The sequence below is a fragment of the Anarrhichthys ocellatus genome, unplaced genomic scaffold (genome assembly GCF_004355925.1).
Source record: "Anarrhichthys ocellatus isolate YVR2014 unplaced genomic scaffold, GSC_Weel_1.0 scaffold251, whole genome shotgun sequence".
NCBI classification, from domain to species: Eukaryota; Metazoa; Chordata; class Actinopteri; order Perciformes; family Anarhichadidae; genus Anarrhichthys; species Anarrhichthys ocellatus.
The window spans coordinates 1-13,095 of record NW_022280280.1 but is presented as its reverse complement, the minus strand read 5'-3'; the positions used below and the strand labels follow the sequence as shown (position 1 = coordinate 13,095).

The following is a 13,095-nucleotide window of genomic DNA, read 5'->3' as shown; positions in this document are numbered from 1 at the left end:
ACTTCAGAGTGAACTTCAGAGTGAACTTCATAATGTACTTCATAGTGTCCTTCACAGTGTACTTCATAGTGTACTTCAGAGTGAACTTCAGAGTGAACTTCGTAATGTACTTCATAATGAACTTCATAATGAACTTCTTAGTGTACTTCATAGTGTACTACATAGTGTACAACATAATGTACTACATAGTGTACTTTACATGTATATATTATTTATTATTATTATCATCAGTACTATGAGGTACTGTGACGTACTGTGAGGTACTATAAGGTACTATGAGGTAGTGCTGGGCGGTATACCGGTTTTAATTAGGGCCCGAGCACCGACGTAGTCGGAGCGGAGGACCTATTGTTTTTCGTATGTTTAATATTATTATTATTATTATTGTTATTCTTAGTGTTTCGTCTCAAAAAGGAGGTGCTTGGGATACTGGCAAAATGTCGAAATTTGGCACGCAAGCCAGAATTTGCGAAAATTGCAGTCTGATTGGGGTGTCCAACTGCGGTGTGAAATATTGGCTCGATAGCGCCCCCTATTGAGTAGCCCCAACATCGGGTTTCACCTAGCTGTATGAAATTTAGTAGGTATGTGGAACGTGATGAGACGCACAAAAAATCCTCTTGGAGTTTTTCATTAAGCCAAACAGGAAGTCGGCCATTTTGACTTTTATGACGATTTCAAGGCGTCATACTTTAACGAACTCCTCCTAGAGATTTGACCTGATTGACTTCAGATTCGGTCAGTATGCTCTTGAGACCTTGGCAGTGAAAAGTTACTCAAAGATCAAAAAGTTATCAAACTATGTGTCCGTGGCGCGGCATCAAAAAAACACTATTCGCCGTGAAACAGGAAGTTGTTGTAACTCGGCCGGACATTGTCGAATCTGCTCCAAATCTCTCATATGTCATAACATCCTGACCCGGAACACATCTATATGATCATTTAGAATCATAGTAATAGCGCCACCTAGTGGCAACTGGAAGTTGTAGGTTGTGTACTTTGACATCCTGCTCCTCACAGATTAATCAGATCCCTCTAAAATGTTGCCAGAACAGCCTTAAGACCTTGATAATGCTTCATTGTGAAAATTGTAAGAAGTTGTTGAAGGGCAGCAACGTGGTGGCTCGGCAAATTTCGATCCTTCGCCATGAACGAATAAACTGATGTAACTCAACTCCACATCATCAGATCTTTACCAGATTTCACATGTTTGATTAGACTCCCGGCCTGAAGACAACTGCAGGCCAATTATGAATCATAGTCATAGCGCCACCTACTGGTAACAGTAAGTTAAAGGCTTTATACTTTGGCTTGTTTCTCTTAGTAGGTAAATCAGATCAACATCAAATTAGTTCCACACAAATAGAAGAAGTTCATAATGCCAGTTCATGAAGCTTTTGATGTTTCGTCGAACGCCGTTGCCGTGGCGACGCAGTCTTCGCCGTGAAAAACGAAGGTACTTTTGAGAGGCTAGAAATGCTCGAAACATCAGCAAACTTAGCATTCACATTTAAAGCCCAAAATGTAGTTATATAATATGATTTTATTGGTTCAGAGTGGCAAATCGGCTCAATAGCGCCCCCTACAAAATTTCAATGAAGCAGCCCTCGCTGTACGTTTCACATAGATTTACAAAATTTGGTAGGCACATGTATCACATGTGGACTTAAAATAAAGTCTCTTGGGACCATGCTCTAAACACAACTGGAAGTCAGCCATTTTGAATTTTGTATGAATTTCTCGTGTTTTTTTTCCATTTCCAGGTGCTGTACTACGAACTCCTCCTAGGGAATTAATCCGATCAGCTTAGAATTTGGTCAGAACAATCTAAAGACCTTAGCGATTAAAAGTTACTAAAAGCTTTAGGTTTCATCGAACGACGTGGATATGGTGTGATGGCCATTTTACATGCTTCACCATCATCCATCAAGCTGTTGTAACTCGACTGTACTTTGTCAAAACTGTCCCAAACTTGACATGCTTGTTGACTGTCATGATTTTAGGACTTCTGCATGCCAATATTAACTCATAGTCATAGCGCCACCTACTGATAAGCACGGACGTAAGCAGGATTCTATAATTACAGCGGCCCAAACATTGAACTTATTGAAAGGGTTTGTGGGCACACCATGAGAAAAAGACTTCTCTGATCTAAATATGTGCAAACTAAGATGCTTGGAGAGCAAACGTTAGATAACAGTGGATTTTCAAACCATGCTAGTGGGCATTAGTATAAATGATCTGTCCAGAGCTTCTTCATGACAATCAGGTTAAACGTTACTTCACACTACAATCTAAAGTTACAGAAGAACTTAAAATGAAAACAGTGTTAAATTAAAGTGTTCAAGTAACAGCAAATGGCACTACTGTTTTGTTAACTTTCATGTAAGTCCAAATACAATCAGCAGGACACTGCAGGGAGTTGAACCCCATCCCAGTAAACTGACAGTCTGTTATGTTACAAACACTGAAGGGCATTCACACACATCCATTTTCTTAATGATCTTTAAAGGCTTACATTTATGATTGTATCGGATGTACACTCAAAACATTTGAGGCTTAAGACCTGGCAACATGATCTTGCTACGCTGCTGGTCTACGCAGGAAATATCTCACTCGTGCACGCAGTGTATGACGGTCACAGAAATGCATGGCCAGAGTCCTGCTAGTACCCTCGACGTGCGTGAAGTTGCGAGGGCCCGATCAATGCTGCTCGCAGCTTTAATTTCTTGTATGATATCAATTTTTCACACACCGTCATACTCGGTGCACAGCCGAAACAACTGCTGTCGCTCTTCAACAGGCAGCAGAATATATTGTTCGCCACTATGAGTGCTACAGTCGGAGCTAGTTGTGTTAAGTGTGTTGAGAGGGAACCCTAGTCATGGTTATAACTTTATAACAACAATTAATAACTCACAACTAACGCTCTGTAACAAAAAAACACCACGACACAACAGTTTGTGACACATAAACAATTTGTAACACTAATAATTGTACATTTATAAAATTACACCGCCGAACTGCATGCTTGGTACAGCTCGCTAGCTAGCTAGCCCGTTAGCAAACAGTCTGCTAACAGCTAGAAGAAGCTCCGTCGCTACATTATAGAACAGAAAAGAGCGATGCAGGAGAGAGGAGGTGCGTCTGCTGTTTGGAGGTTTTTTGGTTTTTAAAAATCCGACGTAGATCAAAAGACGATATATTGCAAAGTTTGTCAAGCCGCTGTTATTGCCTCTGGTGGCAACACTAGCAATTTACTCCATCAACTCAGCCGAAAACGTGTTGGAATATGAAGAGGGTATGCAATTACGGTCCTCGGATGCTTTTTTTGGTATTGTGGTCAGACACATCTGTAACGCTGATTACCGTAATATGTGTGGTATTTGTTATAAATGTACGTTGGTACATAGAGGGTGATAAGAAGCTGTACATGGAGGGACTTAGGACCCAGGGGAATGTAGGTGAAGGAAACAGGAAGTGACAGAAGAGACGCCACACAAACAGCTGTTCACCGCTCGCTGGCCGGTTGGCCGGCCGGTTGGTCGGACGGTTCTTGTGTTAGTTTTCGGCATTAATTAATTAATGCGTTAACGCGGAAAAAAATAAAACACTGTGATATACCGTGAAACCGACAGAATCTTACAAAATACCGTGATACACATTTTTGGTCATACCGCCCAGCACTACTGTGAGGTACTATGAGGTACTATATGGTACTGTGAGGTATTATAAGGTACTATGAGGTACTAAAAGGTACTGTGACGTACTATAAGGTACTATATGGCACTGTGACGTACTGTGAGGTACTATATGAGGTACTATGAGGTACTATGAGGTACTATATGAGGTACTGACCTGAGAGCAGTCTGCTGGATGCGGCTCATCCAGGTCTTCCGGCCTTCTTTGGATGAAGCATGCAGCTCGTACATCTCTGGAGGGGTGGAGGCACTGATCAGGTACATCCCTCGCTCCTGATTTGCTATGTCTCTGACGATCAGGTTATTCAGAGAGACCACCGGAGACTTGTCCTGAGAGACAGGTGGAGAGACAGGTATATGGTCAGGGACACAGACAGGTAGACAGACAGATGAGACCATTGAAATAGACATTGAACTGTTTTTCTAGTCCAAAAGAAAATGGGGATTGTTGTTAGTTGTTATGGGACGCAGCTCTGGAGACGGATGGCTGGCTCGTTAGTTAGCTAGGGACCGTTACACCAGCCACTGTTCAGCTTATTTTCTGTATCCAGAGTAGCATTAAATGGTGGAATTAGCAAGCTAGCTAACTAGCCAACTGTCTGCTGGTTAGCTATCTTGTTAATTCCACAATGCTTTAATGCTACACAGTTGTCACTCAGGAGGAGGAGGCACATGAGGAGGTGCAGGTGTGACCAGGTGTGACTCACCAGTGACGCGAAGGTGAACTTCTGATCTTTCTCCTGAAGGAAAACCAAGATGTCTGACATCAGCAGGACCTGCACATCTGGAGACAAACACACAGGTGTGAGCTTGGTGTGACATCACAGCAGGTGTGACATCACAGCAGGTAAACAGGTGACGCTACCTTTCATCCTGGAGCCCTGGACCTTCCAGAGGAGCGCCCCCTCGTGGAGGAGCCTCCTCCTCAGCAGCTCTCCGCCCATGAAGACTCCTCCTCCTCGGACCTCCGTCTGAGCCCGGGGGTCCAGACGGGCCTGGATCTCCTGGAGCCTCCTGGTCCGGTCCAGCTCCAGCACCTCCTGGTCCACCGAGCCGATCAGCTCCTTCAGGAGGACCAGAGCTCGTCTCAACGCCTGTGCCTCCTCTTCATTACCTGTAAGAGGTCATTAAAGGTCATTAAAGATTATTAAAGGTCACAGGTTCAGAGGTCACAGGTCATCAGAGGTCAGAGGTCACAGTACCTTTGGTGTTGTCGAGGATCCGCTGGATGAGGACCGGGTACTTTGTGATTCGCTGAGTCACCAGCAGGATGCACTCCTGGACGCCATGACGACGCAGCAGAGGACCTCGACCGGCTCGCTGAGCATTATGGGATGGAGAGAGAACATCAACACACACCAGTCTACACCAGGTCTACACCAGGTCTACACCCGTCTACACCAGGTCTACATCAGGTCTACACCAGTCCAGACCTTAATCTCTACTGGAGCAAACCCAGGTCTAGATCTGGAGGAACAAGACTAAACCAGGACCTGGACTTTGACTAAGATCAGGCTAAACCAGTCTCAAGTGTAAACTAGGTCTGAAGCAGATTTAATGAACCTGAATCAACAAAACCAGGTTTGAAGCTCAGGTCCCAAACCAGACCAGATAAATAAACTGGTATTCATTTTGATCTACACCACTAAAGCAGGTCTAGTCCAAACCAGGCCTGATCTAAACCAGGCCTAGTCTAAACCAGGTCTAGTCTTAACCAGGCCTAGTCTTAACCAGGCCTAGTCTTAACTAGGTCTAGTCCAAACCAGGTCTAGTCCTAACCAGGTCTAGTCCTAACCAGGTCTAGTCTAAATCAGGTCTAGTCTAAACTAGGTCTAGTCTTAACCAGGACTAGTCTAAACCAGGTCTAGTCTAAACCAGGACTAGTCTAAACCAGGACTAGTCTTAACCAGGACTAGTCTAAACCAGGTCTAGTCTAAAACAGGACTAGTCTAAACCAGGTCTAGTCTTAACCAGGTCTAGTCTTAACCAGGTCTAGTCTAAACAAGGTCTAGTCTAAACCAGGTCTAGTCTTAACCAGGTCTAGTCTCAACCAGGTCTAGTCTTAACCAGGTCTAGTCTAAACCAGGCCAAGTGTTAACCAGGTCTAGCTGTTTGAACCAGATTAAACCAGATTAAACCAGACTAAAGTTCTAAAGCCCTCTAAACTGGGTCTAGTTCCAGGTCCAGACCCAAATCCTGTTCCTGGTCCAGATTGTGGTCCTGGTCCTCACCCTGACAAACTGCTGCAGCCTTCGTTCTCGAGTTAAAACTTCTTTGTAGAGTTTCACAGCTTTCGGGTGTCGACTGCAGAACTCAGAGTAAAGTTTCTTCATGTCGTCTGCACACTGACCTGAGAACTACGCACGCACGCACGCACGCATGCACGCGCGCGCACACACACACACACACACACACACACACACACACACACACACACATACACACACACACAGTTTTAAGTATTTGATTTGACTTTACTTCCTGGTTCTCAGGTTTAAGGGTCTTCTTCTTCTATCACTATTTTTTGAGTAGAAGCTTCATTCATAACTTTGATATGAAAGTTCAACATCTGACATCTTTTTTTTTAGGGTGATGACGTCATAAAAAACATTGAATATGTTAAAGTATGTGAGAGGAAGTAGAAGGATTGATAGTAACAGTAACTAGAATATTTTGCAAGAAATTTTGACAGTGTGGCTTCTACTGCCCGAAGACGTCGCAACATATAGCTACACACGCTGATGTTACCGGTAGTATCGTTGAGGTTGGATTGAGATATCGCTTTTCTCTTTTCTGCATTTTAGACTCATACTCTTGGATTGAATCTTGTATTCATGATGGACAGTCCACAATTGGCTCCCGTCATTTCTGTACTGGACATGTACATCTTTGCTTGAGAAGCCTTTGGAAATGATGGGAGCTAACGCTCCCATCATTTCTGTACGAACCTCATTCTGAGCTTCATGTTAAGATACAGTTACTCTATGGGGCTTTTATTTTGAAAGGGTGGGACTGGGTGGGGGAGAGAGGGGAAGAGGAGACATATTCATAATGTTTGACACACAAACACAGAGATTATTAAATGACAGGCTTCATCACAAGCATTCCAGTTAGAATTCACTCTCTGGAGCTTTTATTTTGAAATGGGAGGGGGGGTTCTCTAAATATATCTAAAACCTGAATCCTGACTGTATGATAGAGAGAGAGAGAGAGCGAGAGAGAGAGACATAAAGACAGACAGAGTGATGAGTGAGAGACAGACAGACAGAGAGGAGGTTTAACAATGCCTTTGACTGAATATCTCCAACTCATGTGTGTGTGTGTGTGTAGAGAGAGAGAGAGAGAGAGAGAGAGAGAGAGAGAGAGAGAGAGAGAGAGAGAGAGAGAGAGAGAGAGAGAGAGGGAGAGAGAGAGAGAGAGAGAGAGAGAGAGAGAGAGAGAGAGAGAGAGAGAGAGACTGGTTGCCATGGTGAGGACGCACCTGGTGTTAGAGGCAGACTGATTAGGGAACATTACAGTAATCAGTGATTTTGAACAAAACCCCTAACTCCTTTTAACAAATTAGCAGGAGTCTGAGTGCCAAAATATGGATACCGTGAGAAAGATAAGACTCTGGCAAACGCGCTGATGTGTTTTTTATGTTTGTGGTGTTAATAATGTGAGCTCCAGAGCAATAGACAAAACTGGTACCGTCTGCTGTCTTTGAGAAATGAGTGGTGAGATTTAACATGGAGTCTAATGGAGCAGTTGGTTGGAGTTCATGTCGCTCTGCGGCTCTTTGAGCCAAATGTGTAAGTCCGTTGGATTCCACAGACATCTGTGTGCGACAGCACAACATTTCCAAGCTTTTTGGCCAAAATGGTGTATAAAGAGTAAACATTGTGGGAGCTGGAGTAATTTGTTTGGAATAATCACAGAATATTTTCCTGCTCCGCTCCACTCCGACGGTTGTGCTCTCACTCTAGCTCTTAACGAGCCGTGCAATACACACCCATTATAAAATCTGAAACAGACCCAAAATGTTCCTGAAACTTAATCTGTGACTTCATGAAAACTGTGCTAGCTATCAAAATGTCCATTTGGCTCAATAAAGTGCAGCGTTTTGTCTACGTTTTAAACTTTGAATCATGTTTCTACGTTAATGTACGGCTAGTCAATATGGGCCCAAAGTTAAGTGTTTTTTTTAGCTCTCTTCACGCCGAAACCCCATTCAAGTGAATGGAGAAATTTTGCTCCGTTTTTTGGGATTTTCGGGAAAACCACTGGGCGAATCTCTCCGACAAATAGATAGCACACTATTCCCGATCAGGCCGCACATTTTGATGTATTTGTCATGCCGCTGTTGGCAACGCTGTGTGAGGAGAAGCGCGCCAAACTTTTTGGATAATAATCATTAGTATGATTAAGCCCGATGGATTATATACAGTGTGCTTTGTAGCACAAAGGCAGTAAAACTGCCTTTGTGCTACAAAGCCACACTGAATGATTGAAGACGTCCAGCAGAAGAAGCTGTTTGACGTCTGACCTCGTGTGGCGTTCAGGTACCTGTCTGAGCAGCAGGTCTCGCTGACTTCGTGTGGCGTTCAGGTACCTGTCTGAGCAGCAGGTCTCGCTGACTTCGTGTGGTGTTCAGGTACCTGTCTGAGCAGCAGGTCTCTCTGACCATGTGTGGCATTCAGGTACCTGTCTGAGCAGCAGGTCTCGCTGACTTCGTGTGGTGTTCAGGTACCTGTCTGAGCAGCAGGTCTCCAATGCAGCGGACAGTGAAGTTGGAGGAGCTCCCCTCCGTCAGACCCTCCCTCCTGCGGCTCAGCAGCTCTGACAGGAAGGCCGAGTGCCACTCCAGCAGCTGGTCCAGACAGGGGAAGATGGTGTGAACCACGGCCGCCTCCAGCATCACCTCCTCCAGCATCCCCCTCCGGTACACACCCTCCATGATCCTCAGGGTCCGTACATGGTGGAACTCAGTCTGGATCAACTCTGAGGGACAGAAGATGTTTATGCTGACGGTCAGCAGATATATATATTTATATATTTATATATATATATATATATATTTATATTGATGTATATTTATATATATTTATATATATATATATATATATATTGCTCCCGTAGTTGAGCCTACGGTGTAGAAATGTGATAGACTCTGAATTGTAAGTCGCTTTGGATAAAAGATTCTGCTAAATGACTGTAATGTAATGTAATATATAAATATTTATACATATTTACTTATTTATATGTGATATATATTTTTATACCGTAGATGACGTCCTGTTTCTTGATCAGATCTTTATGAAGCGTCTGCAGGAAGTTTTTCTCCACAACGAGACTCCAGCTGTCCAGCTGAACACAGCTGCCCTCCTCCTGCAGCTCCTCCAGCAGGGGGCTCCACCACCACTCACCTACACACACAACAATAACAACAATAATAATTAAAGCTGCAAGCAGCGATGTACGGGACCTCGCACCTTCCCGCATCTCGGGGGTACTGGCGGGACGCTGGCAGACGCGGATGTCTTCGACCAACGGACAATGCATCCCGGAGTTTAACGTATTTTTCCCGCGTGGACTGTGTAACGCTGGAAATTATGTAGTGCAATTATTCCTCTGTGGATACAGGACTAACTTTTAATTGCAATGGTCTTTAGATTGTACTGACCAAATTTGAAAAGGCAAAGTCTGACAAAAGTCTCTAGGAGGAGTTCATTAAAGTATAGCGACAAGTTATCAACGAACAATTCACACAAAAATCAAAATGGCCGACTTCTGGTTGATTTTAGAGTATGGTCTCTAGAGACTTTTCTTTAAGTCTCCATGTGATACATATACTTACTAAATTTCATACACCTATGTCAAACGTACTGCGGGGGCTGCATCGGCGACATTTTGTAGGGGGCGCTATTGAGCCGACTTGGCAATCTGAACCAATAAAATCATAATATGTAGCTACACTTTTTGGCTTTAAATATGAATGCTAAGTTTGCTGATGTTTCGAGCATTTTTAGCCTCTCAAAAGTACCTTCGTTTTTTACGGCGAAGGCTGCGTCGCCACGGCAACGGCGTTTGACGAAACATCAAAAGCTTCATGAACTGGCATTATGAACTTCTTATATTTGTGTGGCACTAACTTGATGTTGATCTGATTTACCGACTAAGAGAAACAAGCCAAAGTATAAAGCCTTTAACTTACTGTTACCAGTAGGTGGCGCTATGACTATGATTCATAATTGGCCTGCAGATGTCTTCAGGCCAGGAGTCTAATCAAACATGTGCAATCTGGTAAAGATCTGATGATGTGGAGTTGAGTTACATCAGTTTATTCGTTCATGGCGAAGGATCGAAATTTGCCAATCCGCCGCCCTTCAACAACTTCTTACAATTTTCACAATGAAGCATTATCAAGGTCTTAAGGCTGTTCTGACAACATTTGAGAGGGATCTGATTAATCTGTGAGGAGCAGGATGTCAAAGTACACAACTTACAACTTCCAGTTGCCACTAGGTGGCGCTATTACTATGATTCTAAATTGTCATATAGATGTGTTCCGGGTCAGGATGTTATGACATATGAGAGATTTGGAGCAGATTCGACAATGTACGGCCAAGTTACAACAACTTCCTGTTTCGCGGCGAATGGTGTTTTTTTGACGCTACGCCACGGCTACATAGTTTGAAATCTTTTTGATCTTTGAGTAACTTTTCACTGCCACGGTCTCAAGAGCATACTGACCGAATCTGAAGTTGATCGGGTCAAATCTCTGGAAGGAGTTCGTTAAAGTATGACGCCTTGAAATGGTCCAAAAAGGTCATGAAATTCAAAATGGCCGACTTCCTGTTGGGTTTAGGACATACCTCTTTGAGGCTTTTTTGTACGTCCCATCACGTTACATATACCTACCAAATTTCATACAGCTAGGTGAAACCAAAAGTTGGGGCTGCACTCTAGGTGGCGCTATCGAGTCATTTTGTCCGACCTTTGCCCAACGACTCAATTTCCTTGTTATTTTCACCGATCCTGAATTTTGTGCAAATTTTGAAGAATGGACGTGTAGCCCAAGCATCTCTTTTTTTCCCCTTGAAAGACGCAGAATAATATTAAGAAGAATAAAAAACATTTGAAGAACAATAGGTCCTACGCTCCAACTACGTCGGTGCTCGGGCCTTAATAATGTGCTGATAAGATAATTAATTATTATAAACTCTACATAGGTGATACAAAAATATAAAGCTACAGACCGTCGTCAGTCAGAGACTCCATGGAGAGAGTCCTGCTCCTGAAGTTCAGAGACTCAGTGGACTGAGACAGAATCCTCCTGAGACCCACAGACTCCTCACTCATCCTGAGAGACAGACAGGTGGAGGGAGAGACAGGTGAGAGTGAGACAGACAGGTGGAGAGAGTACGCTCAGCAGAAATGATTCAATAGAATATTCTAAACACATTAAACTGAACTACAAATTGACAAATAAAATAATAATAATAATATGAAGGGGGCCTTATATTATATATAGTGATAAATACATCCAACAACCAATCAGGCGGCAGCTTGCTCTCACCCTGCGATGTTATTGGTGGAGACGCTCTTAGCCAATGAGAGGCCGGAGCGGACGCGTCGGGGCAAAGACTGACGAAGACTGTCGGAGGGATAGATGGCCGAGCTGGGACGCTCCTTCATCATCGGAGCTGAGGACACAAAACACAATGTCAAGATTAAAGAACAGAAGAAGAAGAAGAAATGCTCTTCTTCTTCACCTTTAAAGAAGCAACACAGATACTTGATGTAGAATCTGATCAATTATAAATCCAACAAATACAACTAGTTTCTATCCTGATAGACACAAACAGAATGAACACTGGATCCTATGATTCCCACAATGTAGCTGGATAGTGTCCTTCAATGTGACAGACAGACAGACCGACAGACAGGTTGACTCACTTTTGGTGCGCATGGTGACGTTCTGCAGAGCTGAACTGTTTCTCGACAGCGTCAGCTTTTGTTGCTGTTAGAGAGAGACAGACAGGCAATCAGAACAGACAGGCAGAGAGACAGGCAGCTAGAGAGACGGACAGGTAACCAGTGAAGACAGTTAGACAGTTCTTACCCGTTGCTTCATCTTGGCACAACTGGCCAGACTGTCTCTGCAGCGGTTATGGATGGTGACGTTACATGCTGAGAGACAGACAGGCAGACAGATAGACAGAGAGAGAGAGACAGGTAGCTCAGAAAAATGTTAGTCATATTGTGTACCCGTACATCAGAGTACACCCGTACGTCACAGTACACCCGTACGTCACAGTACACCCGTACATCACAGTTCACCCGTACATCACAGTACACCCGTACGTTACACTAGACCCGTACATCACAGTACATCCGTACGTCACAGTACACCCGTACGCTACACTACACCATACGTTACAGTACACCCGTACATCAGAGTACACCCGTACATCAGAGTACACCCATAGGTCACAGTACACCCGTAAGTCAGTACACCCGTACGTCACAGTACACCCGTACATCAGAGTACACCCGTACGTCACAGTATACCCGTACATCAGAGTACACCCGTACGTCACAGTACACCCGTACGTCACAGTACACCCGTACGTTACAGTACACCCCTACATCAGAGTACACCCGTACATCAGAGTACACCCATAGGTCACAGTACACCCGTACGTCACAGTACACCCGTACATCACAGTACACCCGTACGTCAGAGTACACCCGTACATCAGAGTACACCCGTAAGTCACAGTACACCTGTATGTCACACATTCCTGCGGCTAAAACCAAACAGATTTTGCAGCTGGTTTCTGGTTCTGGACCCATAGAACCTCCACTAGAACCCTGGAACCTCTTCAGTGACCCATTAAGTTCTTTAAGGATCTTCAGAACATTTTTTATGATCTCAAAGCACCTCTAAAGAAATCTAAAGTCAACATTCCTGAAAAAAAACAAAAGCAAAGACGAGGAAAAAATAGACTGCACTGTTTTCTGTGGTCACACACACATACACAAACACACACATACACACACACAAACACACACACACACACATTAAACACGTGTCCCCTCGACCCACTTCTCAGGGTTCAACCTCAGCAGCCAATCACAACGCAGGATAACGTGTGTGTGTTAATCTGAAAATCTGAAGAAGTACATCTGTTCATTGTGGAGGATTAACACACCATCTGTTACACACACACACACACACACACACACACAGGTTGTGCTTCATGTTTGTTTTTCCATGTTTTTCATTTATTGTGTTACATATTCTCCTCTTCTGTATTATAATAAGAGAATGAATGTGTGTTTGAGTACTATATATATACAGTATATATATATATATACACAGTATATATATGCACACATATATATACAC

At 43.7% G+C, this 13,095-nt stretch overlaps 1 protein-coding gene across 1 annotated transcript in view; it reads right to left on the bottom strand.

Moving 5' to 3' along the window:
- LOC116401115 (rho guanine nucleotide exchange factor 2-like) overlaps window positions 1-13,058 on the bottom strand; it is a 14,501-nt gene extending 1,443 nt beyond the window's left edge. The window contains exons 1-11 of the mRNA XM_031879363.1: window positions 11,806-13,058; window positions 11,640-11,703; window positions 11,260-11,386; window positions 10,940-11,043; window positions 8,963-9,106; window positions 8,431-8,681; window positions 5,933-6,058; window positions 4,904-5,021; window positions 4,567-4,815; window positions 4,409-4,485; window positions 3,859-4,031 (exon numbers count right to left, since the gene is read on the bottom strand). Of these exons, the coding sequence (XP_031735223.1) occupies window positions 3,859-4,031; window positions 4,409-4,485; window positions 4,567-4,815; window positions 4,904-5,021; window positions 5,933-6,058; window positions 8,431-8,681; window positions 8,963-9,106; window positions 10,940-11,043; window positions 11,260-11,386; window positions 11,640-11,703; window positions 11,806-11,817 (1,445 nt within the window). The 5' untranslated portion in view covers window positions 11,818-13,058. The remainder of the gene's footprint in view (window positions 1-3,858; window positions 4,032-4,408; window positions 4,486-4,566; window positions 4,816-4,903; window positions 5,022-5,932; window positions 6,059-8,430; window positions 8,682-8,962; window positions 9,107-10,939; window positions 11,044-11,259; window positions 11,387-11,639; window positions 11,704-11,805) is intronic.
- Between the last annotated feature and the right edge of the window lie 37 nt (window positions 13,059-13,095).